Source organism: Entelurus aequoreus, linkage group LG14 (assembly GCF_033978785.1).
Source record: "Entelurus aequoreus isolate RoL-2023_Sb linkage group LG14, RoL_Eaeq_v1.1, whole genome shotgun sequence".
NCBI lineage: Eukaryota > Metazoa > Chordata > Actinopteri > Syngnathiformes > Syngnathidae > Entelurus > Entelurus aequoreus.
The window spans coordinates 25199734-25222647 of NC_084744.1; the positions used below are offsets into that span (position 1 = coordinate 25199734).

General features: G+C 39.8%; 1 protein-coding gene across 3 annotated transcripts in view; it reads left to right on the forward strand.

Moving 5' to 3' along the window:
- The first annotated feature begins 1787 nt into the window (after positions 1-1787).
- The window catches only part of LOC133664613 (zinc finger protein OZF-like), a 21984-nt gene continuing 857 nt past the window's right edge, over positions 1788-22914 (forward strand). The window contains exons 1-4 of one of the 3 annotated variants that reach the window (XM_062069385.1): positions 1788-2312; positions 14635-14706; positions 18146-18364; positions 22080-22914. The exon at positions 22080-22914 is cut by the window's right edge and continues 857 nt beyond it. In XM_062069385.1, the coding sequence (XP_061925369.1) occupies positions 2126-2312; positions 14635-14706; positions 18146-18364; positions 22080-22914 (1313 nt within the window). In that variant the 5' untranslated portion in view covers positions 1788-2125. The remainder of the gene's footprint in view (positions 2313-14634; positions 14707-18145; positions 18365-22079) is intronic. The other 2 variants (XM_062069386.1, XM_062069387.1) reach the window with 2 other exon arrangements.

The window sequence follows — 22914 nt, forward strand, 5'->3', positions numbered from 1 at the left end:
AACCACAGAGTTGAGAAGGAGCAAATATCTTCAATAGTACTGAAATTGTAGCCGCAAACAAACAAGAGTATGACCATAATAGAATTGCTTGAAAATGGAATTAACAATACTTTCTTAACAGTATAATTTTAACCAGGAATAAGTCTTCAAGTAACAATGTTCAAATACTAACATTGTTGGGTAAGACAGAATTTGGTTTTATTTTGAATCCAGTGGAGCAGATTGGTGGTTTTAGCTGATATTAAGACTTTATGTTTATGTTTAAGTATTCGGCAGACGCTTTTATCCAAAGTGACTTAAAATACATATAAAACAATCACTGTAAACATGATCATTTAAGGGAAGAATGTAATACAAAATATCAATACAAAGTGTCAAGACAGAATAAATTCTCTGCTGCTGCAGCAACAGAGATACAGTCTATAGGTCCCTAAGATATATAGATATCTAATGTATTCATACATTGTTTATGTAGGATATACGCATGTATATATAAGCTAATCATATTGTTTCTTCAATTTAAAAATAGCTGACCGTTTTTTTCCCCCTTCTCTGGGATTATATTCCAAGTTTTGATCTCGGGCGTCTGGTGATTTACAGCATATCATTGGCACTTTAACTTTCATATAAGAATATTCTATTACTGTTAAGCAAACTATGAATAATAAAACACGCCAAAACATGTGTCCTTTATCATAGCTACACGTATGACAAAAAAGCGCGTGAAAATCAGTGGTATTCAGTGAGGTAAGATGAATTAAATGCGCTGACAGTTCATTGCTCCTGCCAAATGAATTGCACTGAGTGGAGCTGATCACCACTCCAAGATGGCGCCCCCGCGTTTCGTCAGCGCCAGTAGGCAGTAGCGCTCCATGCTGCGTACCTTAGAACAGTCTTTTTCAACCACTGTGCCGCGGCACACTAGTGTGCCGTGACATACAGTCTGGTGTGCCGTGGGAGATTATCTAATTTCACCTATTTGGGTTTAAAATATTTTTTGCAAACCAGTAATTATAATCCGCAAATGATGTGTTGTTGTTGAGTGTCGGTGCTGTCTAAAGCTAGGCAGAGGAACCGTGTAATACTCTTCCATATCAGTAGGTGGCAGCTGGTAGCTAATTGCTTTGTAAATGTCTGAAACAGCGGGAGGCAGTGCGAAGGTAAATAGGTATCTAATGCTTAAACCAAAAATAAACAAAAGGTGAGTGCACCTAAGAAAAGGCATTGAAGCTTAGGGAAGGCTGTGCAGAACGAAACTAAAACTGAACTGGCTACAAAGTAAACAAAAACAGAATGCTGGACGACAACAAAGACTTACTGCGGAGCAAAGACAGCGTCCACAATGTACATCCGAACATGACATGACAATCAACAATGTCCCCACAAAGAAGGATAAGAACAACTGAAATAGTCTTGATTGCTAAAACAAAGTAGATGCGGGAAATGTCGCTCAAAGGAAGACATGAAACTGCTACAGGAAAATACCAAAAAAAGAGAAAAAGCCATCAAAAATCGGAGCGCAAGACAAGAACTAAACGGCAAAAAACTCCAAATAAGTCCAATAAGATGTGGCAGGTGGTGACAGTATACCTACTTTGAGACAAGAGCTATAGTCATGCATGCTTGGTTATGCTTTAAAGTCATATCCAACAGTTGCGATGACTTTTTACTGTCAACTGAGTTAGTTTTTTAAGGATTTCTGCTGGTGGTGTGCCTCCGGATGTTTTCAACGCAAAAAATGTGCCTTGGCTCAAAAAAGGTTGAAAAACACTGCCTTAGAATATGTCTATGAGAGCAGTACGCCTTGTAACGTCAAGTGTGCAAACTGTCGTGAAAGCACATCGACGGAGAAAGAAGTGTGCAGGACGCTAATAAGTCAGTCTTATTATTTGTTCTCCAGTTTGAAATATTTACGTCGTATAAAATACATCCTTGATTCTTTATTTAAGGATAAACACGTCTCGATGTGCTAGAAGCACTGTGCCGCTTCTCGTGCTATCTTTGCTTGTTAGCCTAGCTCGCCAGTTAGCTTAGTTTGTTAGCTGCTAACAGAAGACACAGACGTTATCAACACAACGCTAAGTAGAGATCAAGTGTGAGAGTAAAGTGTTGTGATTGTGTGAAAATGTCTACATTACAAATGTTGAGAGCGTTGGTGGATCAGCGACTAACTGCTGCCGTTGAAGAAATATTTGTAGTGTTAGAAAGAACGATAGCAGAATACGAGGCGGAACTTTCTAGAACAAAAGAGGAGAACAATCAACTACTGGACGCTGTTTTCACGAAACATCAAGTTGTGTTGCACAGAACAGGTATGTTGACTTCCTACTCTCAAATGTTTACTAACTTTACATTTGATTGTTAACAAGAAAATGACATTTGGTATAATTGAAGTGAGTGGAGTAGCCTTGTCAAGTGAAAGTCATACTTGCCAACCCTCCCGAATTTTTCCGGGAGACTTCCGAATTTCAGTGCCTCTCCCGAAAATCTCCCGGGACAACCATTCTCCCGATTTCCAGCCGTACTTAAGGCACGCCCCCTCCAGGTCCGTTCGGACCTGAGTGAGGACAGCCTGTCGTCACGTCCGCTCTTTACTTCATACTTCGGAACCGACACCCACACTTGCCGTCAGAGTGTGCAATACAACGTAAACCTTTGGCCAACCCCTTTTTGGTTGGCCAACGGTTTACGTTGTATTGCACCCTGACGGAAAGTGTGGGAGTCGGTTCCGAAGTATGAAGTAAAGAGATGTAACTTCATGACCTCGCCTGGTTATTGACTCCAACCCAGAATATTACACTGCACATACCTATGCTCCTTCAAAGGCTGTGCTACTGGCTGCAAAGCATTGCACTTTCAAATACAACAATGAGTAGAGATGAGTGTTATGTGTGTATATGTGTAAATAAATGAACACTGAAATTCAAGTATTTTTTTTAATTTATATGTATATATATATATATATATATATATATATATATATATATATATATATATATATATATATATATATATATATATATATATATATATATATATATATATATATATATATATAAAATAAAATACGTATTTATATATAGCTAGAATTCACTGAAAGTCAAGTATTTATTTTATTTATATATATATATATATATATATATATATATATATATATATATATATATACATATATATATATATATATATATATATATAACTTGAATTTAAGTGAATTCTAGCTATAAATATACTCCTCCCCCTTAACCGCACCTTCTTTTGATTGATTGATTGAGACTTTTATTACTAGATTGCACAGTACAGTACATATTCCGTACAATTGACCACTAAATGGTAACACCCCAATAAGTTTTTCAACTTGTTTAAGTCGGGGTCCACGTTAATCAACATTAAACTGCTTCAAATTGTTGCTCTGATTAAATAAAATGACAAAACTTTTTTTCTACGTATAAAAAGTGAAACAATAAACGGTTTCAAGTCAACTCAGCCTCAGATGAACTTTTCTTCCCCCCTCCCCCCCCAGCCTGGCTAACTTGGCAGTAAGAGGTGGGAGCTGTTTGCTCGTTTTATCTTTGTTGAAGCGATGTTCACTTGGGGGTGGTGCCGCTTCAAATGGGTTAGCATGTTTGACGTGTTGGCAGAAGCATGCCTTACCGATGCTGAACAATGTCGGCAAACCTCCGTCGTCCATTGTTGTATCGCACCGCGCAGCCGAAGTGTTCCCAAACGGGAGATTTTATCGAGGCAGAGGGTCTTCCAGCTGTGGCTTTTACACGTTGTCCTAGCCCGGTCGTTCCTAGCATGCCGTGTGTTGTGCCTCAGTATGCATTGTTTACACAACGTGCGCTACGCTACTTAATATGTTTGTATGGAAACTCGTTCGGTACACCTTCGAACCGAACTGGAACCCTGTACCGAAACGGTTGGATACAAATACACGTACCGTTACACCCCTATATAATACACATGGCTTTTAGCACAAAATGATGTCACTACACCCGTACGTAACATGTGCACGCACATTAGCTTTGTGTGTTGATCTAAGGCAGGAGTCGGCAACATTCAGCATACAAAGAGCCTTTGGAGCCCATTTCCCCCCAAATAAAACCCACCTAGAGCCACAAACTCTGTTAGATTCCTAAATTGACGATAACACCACTTATAGTTTCCTTACACTTGTGCTATAGGACTTATTAAATCAAACACTTGACAAAAATGACTCACATTTTATTCCTGGGTATAACAAAGTAAATCACCAAATTATTTTGAACATTAGAAAACAATACACTCTTCCTTCCCTTATTAATAGGGGTGTAACGGTACGGGCATTTTATCGAACCGTTTCGGTACGGGGGTTCCGGTTCGGTGCAGAGGTTTACCGAACGATAGGGATGATACTCGAAACCGGTTTTCCCGGTTGTTCGATAAGAAAAGAACTGAGTCCTCGGACTCGAATCCCTTTTTGAGAACCGGTACCCGTTATCGAGACCAGTAAAGAAAATCCCTGGAATCCCGTCCCGACCAGAAATGCTCAGTCATTAGGCGCAGATAGCGAAAGCAGGAAAACAATGGACCGGAAAAAGCGCTCCAAGGTGTAATAAAGTTCAAAACAAAAGGTATAATCCAATGAATAACTTTACTGAGAGATTTGAGCAGGGTACAAACACATGACGAACACTTTTACGACCAACCGGAAACATAGCAACCAGGCTAGCATCGCATGTCCTATACGGCAGCTGTCGCAACGTTCTTAAAGCAACCGCAGCACATACATATATATGACATCTCCCTTTTTTAACTTTTGTTTTTCTTTCCTTGTAAACCAAACAAAATCACACTGTATAGGTGTTGTCTGTCTAATTATAAATAATGCAGACGAGGCGTGTTGGCTGAGTTCTTGACGTTTACTTTCACAGCATGCTCATAACCTCATTCTTAGCTGCCGGGTGGTGACATGCAACAACACTTTTTGGGGTTACCGCGCATGCTCGTCACTCCCGTTGCATGCTGGGTAGTGTAGTTGTTATTTTCCCTAGCTCATAACATCACATCTTTCCCCCTATAAAAAAAGATTTTAACTCAACAAAGTGTATTTCTTTTTTTAGCTTTAACTTTTCATTTTTTAGCATTGTAACCACATTTGCAAACAACTTTTCTCTTCATAGAATTTTCTTTCAATAAAGAAATAAAGTGCAAAAATGTCAAAGCATCATAACAAACAGTTATGTCAAATAGCAGCAGAAGTGCACTTTTTGGAGAGCTGTATTATTTTCAGTTTTGTGCCCAAGGGACTGATTTTATTTAACACTATATTATTATTTATACACCTATAGTGATCACAGAGACAGGTTGTTTTTGTGTTACTGTATATATTTGTTTTTCTGAAAAATCCCACTTAATATACTTTGGGTAACAACAGTCAATATTAATTTATTTTATTTTATTTTTTTAGGGGGGTAGCAGTCAATATTTATTTATTTATTAGATTTTATTTTTTTCTTATATAATAAAAGTGAGCTTTTGTTAAACCAAATATTGTGTGTTTTTTTTCCATATACAACAACCTATCTGGACTCGATAAGAGAATCGATAAGGAATCGGTTCGATAAGAGGATTCGATAATAGGCTCGAACTCGATAATTTCTTATCAAACATCATCCCTACCGAACGAGTTTCCCCACGGACATATTAAGTAGCGTACTGCACGTTGTGTAAACAATACTCAAAATGCCGGACATTTGAGGCATTAAGAAACTCCGCCCTGACAGCTCCGCAAAAGAGGACATGTCCGGTGAAAAGAGGACGTATGGTCAGTCTACGACCTAGCCCGTTAGCTGCTAGCACGCTAGCAAAAGAGGACATGTCCGGTGAAACCGATCGCTGCTAGCATGCTAGCGAACTAAGGAAATGGAGTGTGACAAAATCCAAGAGTGTGTATGGTGTAAGACAATGTATAGTATTTAACTGGAGCGTTTTACCATAAATGTTGGAGGTGCGTGTTGAGAGGAGCAGTGCTGTACGACAAAGGCAAGGCAGGCAGTTTTCCAGGGGCGGAAGCGAGGTCGAGAGGCAGGAGCGAGTTGTCGTAGTCCGGGGCAAGCGAGGAGACGAGAACCAGGAAGCGCGAGGGAGGCAGGGAAGATCCGGGAGCACAAGATGCACAGCTTGACTCGGGGATGCACACAGGGAACTGCGGGGTGAGGGAGGACACGACAATCAACGCAGGGAAAGCACAGAGAGGACAGATAGAGAGCATAAAGCGAGAGTTGCATCAAGCATCAGAAGATCGCTTACTGTACAGATGACTCTATTCCGGCCGCGGCATGCCAGGTTGTCCAAGCGTATGAAGGCAGCTCCTTCATTACAGGCAGGTGTGCTGATTGATGATTGCCACCAGGTGTGGAGTCGCGTGGCCGCTCGCTGCGCGGCGCGTGTCCTGCGGTGCTTGCAGCGCGCAAGGATGAGGGCGCATTCCAATGCGCCCTGGCCGTGACAGTATGTGTCATTTAAAATCTTTAGCCGAGTAATATAACTGTTAATTGGTACATTTTAATAAAACAAATAACTGTCAATTTATATAACCTATTAGTAGATATTCCATGACACTTAGAACATTTCTGATTACAGGATAACAATTATGTAATGTACCTTTTATGAATATTTGTACACAACATTATTGTATAATGTAGCAATATATTTCAACAATGTTTATTTCAACTACTGTCCATGTCATGTTTTATCATACCTGGTGTGGTGGATTCAGAACTATCCTCTACTTGGCCAGTCTGTGGGATAACTTCATCCATGGAAGCAGCAGCAGTAGTTGACGCTTATGTTGACGTTTCTGTAGGTCCATGCCGCACTAGTGTTCTTCTTCTTTTCACGCTAACTGTTGATGTATAGCCCATTTCTAACAATGGCAAAGGGTGGTCATCCGTTAGTTTACCATGCAAGAAATGTTTACTGCAGATCTGTGAGTCTTTTGTAGGCTTCCAGTCCACCCACTTGTCATTAGCGTTCTTACATTTCCTATTAACGACCTTAATCCATCTTATTTTCATGTCTGGATCTTTTGGAAACAGGTACTGTTTGAATAGTGAATAACAAACACATCTTCCTAAGTCAAAATAACACTCATGAATGTCACACATAGTTTGTTTCCATCTTGTGAGGACCTAAACTTTTTATGTAATATATAAATGATATTTGTGAGGTTTCGAAAATTTTACAGTACGTATTATTCGCAGACGATACAAATTTATACTGCTCAGCAGATGACTTGAAAATCTTAGCTGATAATATTGAAGAGGAAATGGTTAAACTAAAATTGTGGTTTGATATAAATAAATTATCTTTAAATTTGGAAAATACTACATTTATGGTATTCAGTAATACAAGAAAGGGAGAAGTTAGTTTATCCATAAACAATGTGAACATTGAGAAGGTGTCTGAAATCAGATTTCTTGGGGTCATTCTAGATCGGGGGTCGGTAACACGCGGCTCCGGAGCCGCATGCGGCTCTTTGACCACTCTGATGGCCGAGTGGTTAGAGTGTCCGCCCTGAGATCGGTAGGTTGGAGTTCAAATCCCAGTCGAGTCATAACAAAGACTATAAAAATGGGACCCATTACCTCCCTGCTTGGCACTCAGCATCAAGGGTTGGAGTTGGGGGTTAAATCACCAAAATGATTCCCGGGGCGCGGCGCCGCTGCTGCCCACTGCTCCCCAAGGGGATGGGTCAAATGCAGAGGACAAATTTCACCACATCTAGTGTGTGTGTGACAATCATTGGTACTTTAATCGTAATCTTTAATCTGATGCGGCTCAGCTGCATACTTGCCGACCCTCCCGGTTTTCCCAGTATACTCAACGACCCCCCCCCCCCCCCCGATTTTCCCAGGAGACTGCCTCTCCTAGAAATCTCCCAGGGCAAATATTATCCTATTTTCACTCTAATTACTTAATCAAGGGCGTGCCCTAATGGCACTGCATTAATTGTCCTCTATAGCATTTACAAACAGCGTGCCAGCCCGGCCACATGTTATATGTTGCTTTTACTTGCACACGTAGGCGACAGCAAGGCATACTTGCTCAACAGCCACACAGCTTACACTGACGGTGGCCGTATAAAACAACTGTAACACTGTTACGTTACAAATATGCGCCACACTGTGAACCCACACCAAAAAAAATGACAAAAACATTTCTGGAGAACATCCGCACCGTAACACAACACAACAAATACCCAGAATCCCATGCAGCCCTAACTCTTCCGGTCTACATTATACACCCCCGCTACCACCAAACCCCCCCACACATTCCCCCCCCCCCCCCCCTCTCCGTGCGTCGGCTGAGCGGAAGAGTTAGGGCTGCATGGGATTCGGGGTATTTGTTGTGTTGTGTTTATGTTGTGTTACAGTGCAGATGTTCTCCAGAAATGTGTTTGTCATTCTTTTTTGGTGTGGGTTCAAAGTGTGGCGCATATTTGTAACGTAACAGTGTTAAAGTTGTTTTTGTACGGCTACCGTCAGTGTAAGCTGTGTGGCTGTTGAACAAGTATGCCTTGCTGGCACTTACGTGAGCAAGCAAAAGCTGCATTCAACATGTGGCCAAGCAGGTACGCTGTTTGGGCAGGCTGTAGAGGGCGCTAAAAGCAGTGCCAGCACGTCCTGAAATTTGGGAGTCTCCCGGAAAATTGAGAGGGTTGGCAAGAAAGACGCTATCAAGCGCCATTCAATTAAAAGTCGCGGGCCGCACTAACATTAAAGGCCTACTGAAATGATTTTTTTTTATTTAAACGGGGATAGCAGATCTATTCTATGTGTCATACTTGATCATTTCGCGATATTGCCATATTTTTGCTGAAAGGATTTAGTATAGAACAACGACGATAAAGATCGCAACTTTTGGTATCTGATAAAAAAAGGCTTGCCCCTACCGGAAGTAGCGTGACGTAGTCAATTGAACATATACGCAAAGTTCCCTATTGTTTACAATGATGGCCGCATGAAGTGAGAGAGATTCGGACCGAGAAAGCGACAATTTCCCCATTAATTTGAGCGAGGATGAAAGATTTGTGGATGAGTAAAGTGCAAGTGAAGGACTAGTGGGGAGTTGAAGCTATTCAGATAGGGAAGATGCTGTGAGAGCCGGGGGTGACCTGATATTCAGCTGGGAATGACTACAACAGTAAATAAACACAAGACATATATATACTCTATTAGCCACAACACAACCAGGCTTATATTTAATATGCCACAAATTAATCCTGCATAAAAACACCTACGTGTTTGTTATGCTAGCTCCTAGCTCCTCTGCTAGCTCCTAGCTCCATAGAACGCGCCAATACAATTCAAACACCTGATCAACACACACAATCACTCAGCCCAAAAGACCGTTCACCTAACCCAAGGTTCATAAAGCTTATATATTTTTAAAAAGTTACGTACGTGACGCGCACATACGGTCAAGCTATCAAATGTTTAGCAGCCAAGGCTGCAAAGTCACGGTACCTGATATTCAGCTGGAAATGACTACAACAGTATATAAACACAAAACATATATATAAGGCTGAAACGACGCGTCGACGTAGTCGACGTCATCGGTTATGTAAATACGTCGATGCCGTTTTTGTGCGTCGACGCGTCGCATAATTACGTCACACTACCGTCATGGCGGAGCGCAAAGCAGACAGTGCGAGCGAGGGGAAAAACGCACGCTAAAAGTCGTCAAAAGTGGGAGTATTTCAATACACAGCCTAATAATGTTGTTGTATGCACAGTGTGTCGAGCGGAAATGGCCTATCATAGCAGCACAACGGCTATGAACGAACATTTGAAAAGAAAACCATCAACCATCAACTAGTCAATCGTCCGCGTGAGCATACGTTGTCATCATTACACAAAAACATGAATGTGTCATTTGTATCTGCTAGGGGTGTAACGGTATGTGTTTTGTATTGAACCGTTTCGGTACGGGGATTTCGGTTCGGTACGGGGGTGTACCGAACGAGTTTCTAAGATAAAGCTAACTTTAGCTGCTATAGTCTTAACAAGTTGCTTTGCTTCTCTGCCTCTGTCTCAGCACGCAGCATTGTCCCACCCACACAACCATCTGATTGGTACACACGCAGCATTGTCCCACCCACACAACCATCTGATTGGTACACACGCAGCATTGTCCCACCCACACAACCATCTGATTGGTACACACGCAGCATTGTCCCACCCACACAACCATCTGATTGGTACACACGCAGCATTGTCCCACCCACACAACCATCTGATTGGTACACACGCAGCATTGTCCCACCCACACAACCATCTGATTGGTACACACGAAGCATTACCAGCCAATCAGCAGTGTGTATTCATAGCGCATGTAGTCAGCGCTTCAGCGTGGAGCAGATAGGTGTTTAGCAGGTGAGCATCAGGCAGCGGACTCTCCCCAAATGATAATAAACACCTCCCAGTCAACTACTAGTAACATCACTATGAGCCCGTTGACCTACTAGAAACTTAAACTGCAGCTCAGCTCGCTCGCAGTCCTGGTTTGAGGTGAAGGCTAATTACCTCTCAGTTCCAGCCACATCGACCCCTTCTGAGCGCCTATTTTCAGCTGCTGGGAATATTGTAAACAAGAAAAGAAGCAAAGCAAGTAGACATGCTAACCTTTCTTCATTACAACTGTTAGTCACTCACTGGAATGAGTAGAATTGGTTATTGTGTACTGTGTTGGACTGGATGTTTATTTTGCACGTTTTAAAAGCAATACTTAATGTTTACAGTGCTCCAGAATATTTAGATTGGCACTTTTTTGTATTGGATGTTTATCTTTATTTTTGCACATTTTAGCAAATAAGCAATACTTTCACTTTTGTTGAAATGTTTACACTGTTGTTACAGAATATTTCGTTTTGCACTTTTTTGTATTGGATGTTTATCTTTATTTTTGCACAGTTTAAAGCAAAATAAGCAATACTTTTACTTTTGAAATGCTTATACTATTGCAGAATATTAAGATTTGCACTGGATGTTTACTTTTATATTTGCACATTAAAAAGCAAATAAGCTACTTTTAATTTTGTTAAATGTTAAAAGTTTTAAATGTTTACATTGTTACAGAATATTTTGTCATGTTGTTGTCAATGTTGACTGAGTGGCCATACTTTTTTTTTTGTAAATAAAAGCCATGCCTTTTGAAAAAACTGGCCTACTTTTATTTTTTCATCTTCATTTTAAATAAAATAAAATAAAAAATAATCGGTAAAAGGAAAAATAATCTATAGATGAATCGAAAAAATAATCTATAGATTAACCGATTAATCGAAAAAATAATCTATAGATTAATCGATAGAAAAATAATCGTTAGCTGCAGCCTTACATATATATACTCTATTAGCCACAACACAACCAGGCTTATATTTAATATGCCACAAATTAATCCTGCATAAAAACACCTACGTGTTTGTTATGCTAGCTCCTAGCTCCTCTGCTAGCTCCTAGCTCCATAGAACACGCCAATACAATTCAAACACCTGATCAACACACACAATCACTCAGCCCAAAAGACAGTTCACCTAACCCAATGTTCATAAAGCTTATATATTTTTAAAAAGTTACGTACGTGACGCGTACATACGGTCAAGCTATCAAATGTTTAGCAGCCAAGGCTGCATACTCGCGGTACCTGGTATTCAGCTGGGAATGACTAAAACAGTAAATAAACACAAGACATATATTTACTCTATTAGCCACAACACAACCAGGCTTATATTTAATATGACACAAATTAATCCTGCATAAAAACACCTACGTCTTTGTTATGCTAACTCCTAGCTCCTATGCTAGCTCCTAGCTCCATAGAACACGCCAATACAATTCAAACACCTGATCAACACACACAATCACTCAGCCCAAAAGACCGTTCACCTAACCCAAGGTTCATAAAGCTTATATATTTTTAAAAAGTTACGTACATACGCAAAAAAAAAGTTGCGCACATACGGTCAAGCGATCAAATGTTTAGAAGCCAAAGCTGCATACTCACGGTAGCACGTCTGCATCTTTGTCATCCAAATCAAAGTAATCCTGGTAAGAGTCTGTGTTGTCCCAGTTCTCTACAGGCGTCTGTGTATCGAAGTCAAAAGTCCTCCTGGTTAGAGTCTCTGTTATCCGAGTTCTTCCATCTTGACTGCATCTTTCGGGAATGTAAACAAAGACGCGCCGGCTGTGTACTGTTGTTGCTGACTTCGTTCGACAACTTTCTTCTTTGCTTGCTCAGCTTCTTTCTCCATAATGCAATGAACATAATTGCAACAGATTCACGAACACAAATGTCCAGAATACTGTGGAATTATGAAATGAAAACAGAGCTTTTTTGTATTGTATTCAATGGGGAAGGCATACCTCTGTTCCCCGGGCTACTTCACGCGCATACGTCATCCTCAGAGGCGTTTCGAACCGGAAGTTTAGCGGCAAATTTAAAATGTCACTTTATAAGTTAACCCAGCCGTATTGGCATGTGTTATAATGTTAAGATTTCATCATTGATATATAAACTATCAGACTGCATGGTCGGTAGTAGTGGGTTTCAGTAGGCCTTTAAATTTCCTTATTAAGATGCGTGCCGGTGCGTGTGTCAGAGACCCCTGGTTAACATAGCGCAAAGCAATTTAAGCTTTGTATGCGGTGTTTTTCATTTTAAATTTTCAAAATTTTTTTGTGGCTCCCATTGTTTTCTTTAATTTGTGAAACTTTCCAAAATGGCTCTTTGAGTGGTAATGGTTGCCGACCCCTGTCCTAGATGAAAAGTTGACATGGAAAGCTCATATATTGCATGTGAAAAATAAGCTATCTAAAAGCTTATGTATTTTGAACAAGGTTAAATACAGTGTCCCGTATAATACAATGAGAATGTTATATTGCTCAATTATTCTACCTTATTTCAATTATTGTGCAGAAATATGGGGAAATACATATCACAGCAACATAATGCAGCAGACTAAATTAGGAGCCTTTGTTTGCTTACTTACTACTAAATGACAAGTTGTCTAGTATGTTCACTATTTTATTTAGGGACAAACTTGAAATAAGAAACATATGTTTAATGTACCCTAAGATTTTTTGCTAAAATAAAGCCAATAATGCACTTTTTTGTGGTCCCTTTTATTTAGAAAAGTATCGAAAAGTATCGAAATACATTTTGGTACAGGTCCCGGTACCATAATATTGGTATCGGGAAAACTCTAGTAAGAATAGAATTCGTTGGTTGATTCTTTTACAGAAAAGAGCAATTGGTATTATTTTTAAAGTAGGATATAGAGACCACACAAATGCACTCTTCATTAGGTCAGGATTATTCAAACTAAAAGACATTGTAGAATTGCATACTCTTTTAGTGATGTTCAAAGCTAGAAATAAAGGACTTACAAAAGTGATTCTGAAGATGAGAATCACATGTATGACTTTAAACATCCAAGAGCGCCAACAAATTTGAAAGAAATGTGCTTGTCTGTTGCTGCTGTGAAAGCATGGAATTCTCTAAAGAAAGACTTAAAAAGTTGCAAGAATATTTTTGAATTTGAAAAGAGTTAGAAAAATAGACAACTGGCATTATATCAAACTGATTTTTGATTTTGATTGGACGTGTCATTGTGAAAATGCTTAAAGGAAAATGAAAAAGTATGTTGGAGTTGGGGTGTTGGTGGAGGGAACAGTGATAAAGTCATCTGAAATAATTGTGTTAAAAAAGGTTGACAGATAAATATAAGAATATTATTCTTCCATCTGCTCCTTTCTGATCATGGAAATGTATAAGAAACAAAAAAACAATGAAAGTGTGAACTGTACGTGGCTTGTATATATGCATGTTCATGAAAGGAATACAAAGAAATGATAATGATGATGCACTATTAGAACATCCCACAACTGCACAAATTGTCTTCCACATATTGAAAAATATACACGACGCGGAATAAACAATCATTCAGAAATATATCTACTACTATTCACGCTAAAGAGTAAACACAAACCACAAACTGACGAAGTTTACTAAAAAAGTATGGAGTTGCTTGGCTTTGTTTATCCCTCACGAACTTTGACCTCAACAAATTGGACACGCGCAGAAGCCAACTTGGAAGTGGTCCATTGAAAGGTTGATAGCGCGACCTCCTGTACTGTAGAATGTAGTATGGACCATAGGACAGGACGAAGAAGTCCCGTTAAGAAGCTGTGGAGGCCTAAGATGCTCTACTAGTCTGCTGGAAATCGAAAGAAGACGAAGGAGTAAAAAGCAAAATGGCGTTTGACAGGGAAGGTCTAAACGTGGCCACTGGCCATTATTGTTTCTGTATTTGTATTTAGTGCATACATGTACGCATATATGTCGTGTAGTAGATGAAACATTGTTAGTAATTGTTTGTATCCGGATACATTAGTCTGAGCGCACTTTATCGCGTCTTGTGCTAGCTTAGCTTGCTAGTTAGCTTAGCTTCTTAGCTGCTAACAAAGAGACGCGGACATTATCAACACATCGCTAAGTAGAGAGCAAATGTGAGTGTAAAGTGTTGTGATTGTGTGAAAATGTGCGAAAGAACGATAGCAAAGAATGAGGAGGAACTTTGTCCAACAAAAGAGGAGAAGGAGCGACAACATCAACTTCAGGACGCTGTTTTTAAGAAACATCAAGTTGTGTTACACAGAACAGGTTTGTTTACTTCTTACTCTCATATCTTTACTAACTTTATATTTCATTATTAACACTTTTCTTCAATAGGAAGATGCTTTGTCTTGTGGGGGGTGATGCAATGCTTTGATTTAGATTCTTCATGAAAACGAGACAGTTTGAGGTTGATGTTCCTCTCAGTTTGTAACAATGTGTGATTGATTGATTGAAGGAGTTATGAGAAGTTTGCATAGGAAAGGGTACAGTTTCATCACGGTACACATTCACTGCTACAAGAAAGCCTGATATGGTTTCAGTGGAAATATTTGTTTAACTCACACAGCACACAGTACTATGTAGAACGTGGCATTTAAAGTACACAAATACTGCTAGAAAATACAATTTAAAAAAAGTAAAAGGCTTTTTCTATTCCCAGTTACAACCTAAAATGTATTTTCAAAGCTGCTTTGAAGGAAGTACGGGATTTCCACTCCTTTATGGCTATTGATAGGAAGATCCACATTTTTGGTGGTATAGCAGGCAAACAAATTAGAACCTTTTTTGGAGTGAAATCTGGGTTGAATGTGATTTGTACAACTACCTCTGGTGTTATAATGGTGAATATATTTTGAAGTATGTTGACAGGTACATGAGTATTTTAGTGGTATGGTGTATCTTCTACACCAGACCAACTGCAAGAAGATGTACTCTGTCACCTACCAAGAGCCTCCCCACGTTAAGGAAATAGTTGGCGGAAAGGTGAGCCCGAGATGGACGGTTCAATCATTTTGTTTTTGTCTGGAGTTAGTTTTTCAGGGCTTTTAAAGCGTCATGGTACCAAACATGAACTCCGTAGTCAAAGTGGGGTTAAAATGTGTTGTGTTAGAGTCTTAAAGGCCTACTGAAACCCACTACTACCGACCACGCAGTCTGATAGTTTATATATCAATGATGAAATCTTAACATTATAACACATGCCAATACGGCCGGGTTAACTTATAAAGTGACATTTTAAATTTGCCGCTAAACTTCCGGTTCGAAACGCCTCTGAGGATGACGTATGCGTGTGACGTAGCCCGGCGAACACGGGTATGCCTTCCACATTGAAGCCGATACGAAAAAGCTCTGTTTTTATTTCATAATTCCACAGTATTCTGGACATCTGTGTTCGTGAATCTGTTTCAATCATGTCCATTGCATTATGGAGAAGGAAGCCGAGCAAGCAAAGAAGAAAGTTGTCGGTGCGAAATGGACGTATTTTTCGAACGTAGTCAGCCACAACAGTACACAGCCGGCGCTTCTTTGTTTACATTCCCGAAAGATGCAGTCAAGATGGAAGAACTCGGATAACAGAGACTCTAACCAGGAGGACTTTTGATTTGGATACACAGACGCCTGTGGAGAACTGGGACAACACAGACTCTTACCAGGATTACTTTGATTTGGATGACAAAGACGCAGACGTGCTACTGTGAGTATGCAGCTTTGGCTTTTTTTTGCGTATGTACGTAACTTTTTTAAAATATATAAGCTTTATGAACCTTGGGTTAGGTGAACGGTCTTTTGGGCTGAGTGATTGTGTGTGTTGATCATGTGTTTGAATTGTATTGGCGTGTTCTATGGAGCTAGGAGCTAGCAGAGGAGCTAGGAGCTAGCATAACACGTACCGTACCGTACGTGCGCGTCACGTACGTAACTTTTTAAAAATATATAAGCTTTATGAACCTTGGGTTAGGTGAACGGTCTTTTGGGCTGAGTGATTGTGTGTGTTGATCAGGTGTTTGAATTGTATTGGCGTGTTCTATGGAGCTAGGAGCTAGCAGAGGAGCTAGGAGCTAGCATAACAAACACGCAGGTGTTATTATGCAGGATTAATTTGTGGCATATTAAATATAAGCCTGGTTGTGTTGTGGCTAATAGAGTATATATATGTCTTGTGTTTATTTACTGTTGTAGTCATTCCCAGCTGAATATCAGGTACCGTGAGTATGCAGCCTTGGCTGCTAAACATTCGATAACTTGACCGTATGTGCGCGTCACGTACGTAACTTTTTAAAAATATATAAGCTTTATGAACCTTGGGTTAGGTAAACGGTCTTTTGGGCTGAGTGATTGTGTGTGTTGATCAGGTGTTTGAATTGTATTGGCGTGTTCTATGGAGCTAGCAGAGGAGCTAGGAGCTAGCATAACAAACACGCAGGTGTTTTTATGCAGGATTAATTTGTGGCATATTAAATATAAGCCTGGTTGTGTTGTGGCTAATAGAGTATATATATGTCTTGTGTTTATTTACTGTTGTAGTCATTCCCAGCTGAATATCAGGTCACCCCCGGCTCTCACAGCATCTTCCCTATCTGAATAGCTTCAACTCCCCACTAGTCCTTCACTTGCACTTTACTCATCCACAAATCTTTCATCCTCGCTCAAATTAATGGGGAAATTGTCGCTTTCTCGGTCCGAATCTCTCTCACTTCATGCGGCCATCATTGTAAACAATAGGGAACTTTGCGTATATGTTCAACTGACTACGTCACGCTACTTCCGGTAGGTGCAAGCCTTTTTTTTATCAGATACCAAAAGTTGCAATCTTTATCGTCGTTGTTCTATACTAAATCCTTTCAGCAAAAATATGGCAATATCGCGAAATGATCAAGTATGACACATAGAATAGATCTGCTATCCCCGTTTAAATAAAAACAATTCATTTCAGTAGGCCTTTAAGTGTATTTCTACCCACCAGCGGGTTGATCCTACTATGTAAGGTTGTACGGTATACCGGTATTAGTATAGTACTGCAATACTATCCATCCATCCATTTTTTACCGCTTGTCCCTTTCGGAATCGCGGGGGGTGCTGTAGCCTATCTCAGCTGCATTATTCATATTCGGTACTATACCGCCTCTAAAAATTATGACTTCTATGATTACATCAATATTTTTTGGCATCACAACATCTTTCGGTTTTTAAAACATTTATATTATGTTTATAAACTCAGGAAATATGTCCCCGGACACATGAGGACTTTGAATATGACCAATGTATGATCCTGTAACTACTTGATATCGGATTGATACCCAAATTTGTGGTATCATCCAAAACTAATGTGAAGTATCAAACAACAGAAGAATAAGTGATTATTATATTTTAACAGAAGTGTAGATAGAGCATGTTAAAACAGAAAATAAATACATATTAACAGTAAATGAACAAGTAGATTAATAATCCATTTTCTATCACTTTTCCTTAATAATTTTGACAAAATAATAGAATATAAATGACACAATATGTTACTGCATATTTCAGCAGACTAAATTAGGAGCCTTTGTTTGCTTACTTACAAGTTGGATTAGACTAGTTGTCTGGTATGTTTACACGTTTAACACAACACACGGAAGAACACAACTAATGTCATTGTGTTAACAGTGTCAGTCCAAAACTATTTCTATTCTCTCTTAATTGTATTTACTTATTTACCCAACAGACGTCCATCAGCCCCCTAACATTAAAGAGGAAGAGGATGATCCACAGCCCCCCCACATTAAAGAGGAAGAGGAGGAAGTGTGGATCACTCAGGAGGGAGTGTGTCTTCTAGGGCAGGAGAAGGATGATCTCACCAAGTTTCCACTGAATGTTGTCTCTGTGAAGACTGAAGAGCATGAAGACAAACCACCTGAGTCCTCACAGCTTCATCACAGTCCAAGTAAGCACAACATCCACATATCATTTTATTCTCAGGGCATTCAATCCATCACAACTGGACTGTTCACTTTGTCTTAGAAGACGTTTGTCCTCTCATCCAAGTAGGCTTCATCAGTTCATGCTCATAGACTTAAAGTCTTAAATCTAATCACTGGAATTTAGAGGGGAACTGCACTATCATTCACAATCATTATAAAAGACATGACGATGGATATATATACTGTATATTTTTAAATCACATTTTAACTCATAAATGTAAAATAAAAGTCAACTTGCAATGGAGCCAATGGGAGGTCCTCTATAACCATCCAAAAAGCGCCAACAATACTCCATTTGCATTTCGTGGCTTGAATACCAACCAAGTATTAGTGATATTGTTATTATAAGTGCTAACGCAGACAAACTATTTATAGCTTGTGTGTCTATGTTGACATCACCGGCCGGTGAGCTCCTTCCTCACCTCAGTGCTGGTGAAAGATTATTCCAGATCATGAATCGTGCCTCTCACCTTAGTGGAAAGATGAGGACGCACTCTGACAAGTTGGTACCCTTTGACAGCCAATTTAGACTCAAAAAGACGCTTGGCTTCACCCCCCTTTTCCGTGCGACGATTATGAATCATTCTTCATCCAAACGGGAATAAAACAAGATTCTATCAGTCTGTGTCATAGTGACAGCAGACCTTGTACAGTAAGTGATCTTTTATTATGTTTGTTGGCTCTCAGGAATCTGCAGTGTGTAATATTCAGTAATGTTAAAAAAAAAAAAAGCAAACGTGATGCGTTTTTGAAATTAATGCGCTAATGAGCAAAAATACGTAAATATTACATCTTTTTAAAAATGTACCTGTTACTAAATGACATATATACCTACTGCATGTACATAAAACCTTAATTGAGGTGTTTGGATGCTTTTTAAGTTCTTTGTAGGCAGAATAGTGCAACTCTTAATAGCCTCTATTGTAAGCAGACTTTTTATCGCATTTATTTACTATTTAGAATGCAAAAAAAGAAAAATGTGTGTTCTTGATTGGCAGAATAAATAAAAGTGCGGTTCCCTTTTAAGTTAAATATTTTTATTTAGCGCTTTTCTCTAGTGACTCAGAGTGCTTTACATAGTGAAACCCATTATCTAAGTTTCATTTAAACCAGTGTGGGTGGCACTGGGAGCAGGTGGGTAAAGTACCTTGCCCAAGGACACGACGGCAGTGACTAGGATCGAACCTGGAACTGTCGAGTTGCTGTTACGGCCGCATTAATATGTTCATACAATTGTAGGCCGGGACCGGTGTACCATATTTTCTGGGCCATAGGGCGCACCGGATTATAAGGCGCACCATCGATGAGCGGGTCTATTCAGGTCTTGTTTCATACAAAAGGTGCACCAGATTATAAGGCGCATTAAAGGAGTCATATGTATATATATATATATATATTTTTTTTAAATGTATAACACTTCCTTGTTGTCTACACAACATGTAATGGTGGTTATTTGGTCAAAATGTTGCATAGATGGTGTTTTATAGATCATCTTCAAGTCGCTTTCTGACGGTAACTTCAGGACGCGCCGTTTTGTGGGCGGTCTTATTTACGTGGCTCACCTTCGACAGTGTCTTCTCCCCGTCATCTTTGTTGTGGCGGTGTAGCGTGCAAGGACGGGAGGGAAAGAAGTGTCAAAAGATGGAGCTAACTGTTTTAACGACATTCAGACTTTACTTCAGTCAATAACAGAGCAGCATCTCCTCATCCGTGGCTCACTAGTGCAACAACGCCGGAAATGTGTGCTGTGAAAAACCGTTCGACTGGAACTCTAATAACCAAAGTTCCTTGGGTGAATAATGTAAACTCACTACACCGGTATGTTTTAGCGCTTTCATGGCGAGTTTACTGACAGATATAAGTAAGAACTTTCCACTACTTTATATTAGAAATGGCAACAGCAGAGGGTGAATGTCCCATAACAAGAAGATCGAGAAAAATAAGAAGCTTAGATAGACTATGGTATCAGCACAGACTACAATGGCGAAAGTGTGCACATTTTCAGGACTTATGCAGATCCCAAATACACATCAGCAGGTACCAGAAGGTAAGAAAAGTTGGTTTTGCTAATATTGTGAAACGAAACGCCAGATAATGTCTGCTAATGGGTGCCATGTTGCGGTCCTTATACACACACCGTAGTAATACTTGTATCTCTGACTAGGGTAGCCGTAATGGGCCGACAATCCATCAAGCGGTGCGGCTTCAAAGTGGTACTAAAACATTTTTGACAGATTTTTGAGTGCCGTGTGTAATGTTTTTTATTTTCAACGGAACATTTAAAGTTTTGGTCTTTACTGGCGTCATATTGCAGTCTACACATATCTTTTATGTGTGACTACCATCTACTGGTCACACTTATCATTACACCATGTACCAAATAAAATTGCTTTGAGGTCGGTAAGCACAACCAGAATTATTCTGTACATTAGGCACACCGGGTTATAAGGCGCACTGTCGATTTTTGAGAAAATGAAAGGATTTTAAGTGCGCCTTATGGTCCGAACATTACGGTACATGAAAATACACTTAATAACTTAATTATTGCTGTCATCAATACATTGCTATGTCCCTATGTTTCCTTCTTGGTGTCTGGATTTTAAACTGGACTCAGAGGACTCACTTTGTGCATCGCTCTCAGCACCTGAGCATGTTAATTCCACAGTAGACTTACATGAACAAAGTGAGACTCTTGTCAGTCATTCACAATCTTTGTTTCGACTACTTGCAATTCTCCACCACACGTTTTCCTGTGTGCAGTAGTGTTAGCTTTCATGTTGGAGATGGAACTAGTCATTTTAATACAATGCTGAAGTACAGGCCCCCATATAGCTGCCCGGGATATGCCCATTATGATTCTTTAATTTTGGGCCTTTTAGAATCAGCATGTTTTTGTCCATTTGTGTCAAGGAGGTGAAATTAGGTCTGACAACCTTTTGACAAAATGACTTCATGTCCATTAGGACTTTTCAAAGTGTAGAATACCATCCGCCTTAAACAGCATATTGTACTTTGAAAGTAAACTGGATCATTTATTTTGTGTTTATGCATGACTTCCTGTCCCAATGAGCAGATTTTAGCTCAATTGAACCACCTTGTTGTGTCGACCACTAAATATAGAAGCCAGGCGGTGGAAACTGACACATTGACTTGAAAACAAAAAACGAAACCAGTCTGTCGCCGTGGCGCCACGGTTTCACATCCAGTGGAAATCCCCGGTTACACTTACAAATGTTGCTAGGTGAGATAAATGAAACCACGAAGCAACAGGAAGTACACTTTCAACCCACAGCACTCGCAGTGAGCAAAATCGACCACAAGATGGCGCCATAGCAGAGACAACAATACAGAATACAGATTTCCACTGTAAACGACCTAATCTTTTCTCCAAGTTTATACAGCAGTAACTGACATTAAAGTCACAGGGGGCGCTGGAGCCTATCCCAGCTGCACTTAAGTGGAAGGGAAATTATTGCAATATAGATTTTAGGCCATATTGCCCATCCCTCGTAAAAAGTGGTCTTATTTTCCTGTGAATAATGTTGTAAAGAGCAGTGTGTTTGTTTACAGGCCAAATCATATAACTTGTTTTTTTAAGTACATGTAAACTTACTGAATGCCTGTGACTGAACAAATCTGGACATTTCTCAAGCACGTTTGTCATTTTGTGTCCTGCAGACGTCTGTGAAGAACAACTTCTGCCCGAAAAACAGGAGTGTAGCTTCAGAATGGTGAAGGAGGATCCATCAAAGAGGAAGACCAGGTACCACGGACCCTCTGGGGTCTCATTTACCTCTTTGACAAAGACCCTTCCCTGTAAAAAGGAAGAGGAAGATTTACTGACCCCCCACATTAAAGAGGAAGAGGAGGAACACAGCATCAGTCAGGAAGGCGAGCATCTTGAAGGACTGGTGGAGTTCCCAGTGACTGGTGTCCCTGTGAAGAGTGAAGATGATGAGGTCAAAGGTGAAAGTGAGGAGAAGAGAGAGGCGGAGCCTCCAAGCAGCAGCTCAACACAACACATGACAACAGAAGCTGATGGAGACCACTGTGGAGGATCACAAGCAGACAAGCTCTTAGCTCCACTATCAGATAGTGAGGACACAACATCACACTCTCCTGACACTGATGATGAAGACTCTAAAGATGATAAGACATGTCACACTGACAACACTCACTTGAAATGTTCTCACTGTGACAAAACCTTTAAATACCATAGTTATCTGAAAAGACACACGAGAACACACACTGGAGAAAAACCTTTTATCTTTTCAATCTGTAGTAAAGGTTTTGTAGAAAGTCGCCATTTGAAAGTACACATGAGAGCACACACTGGTGAAAAACCTTTTTCCTGTTCAACCTGTGGTAAAGGTTTTGTAAAAAGTTGTGATTTGAAAGTACACACGAGAATACACACTGGTGAAAAACCTTTTTCCTGTTCAACCTGTGGTAAAAGTTTCACACAAAGTCAGAGTTTGAAAGTACACATGAGAGCACACACTGGTGAAAAACC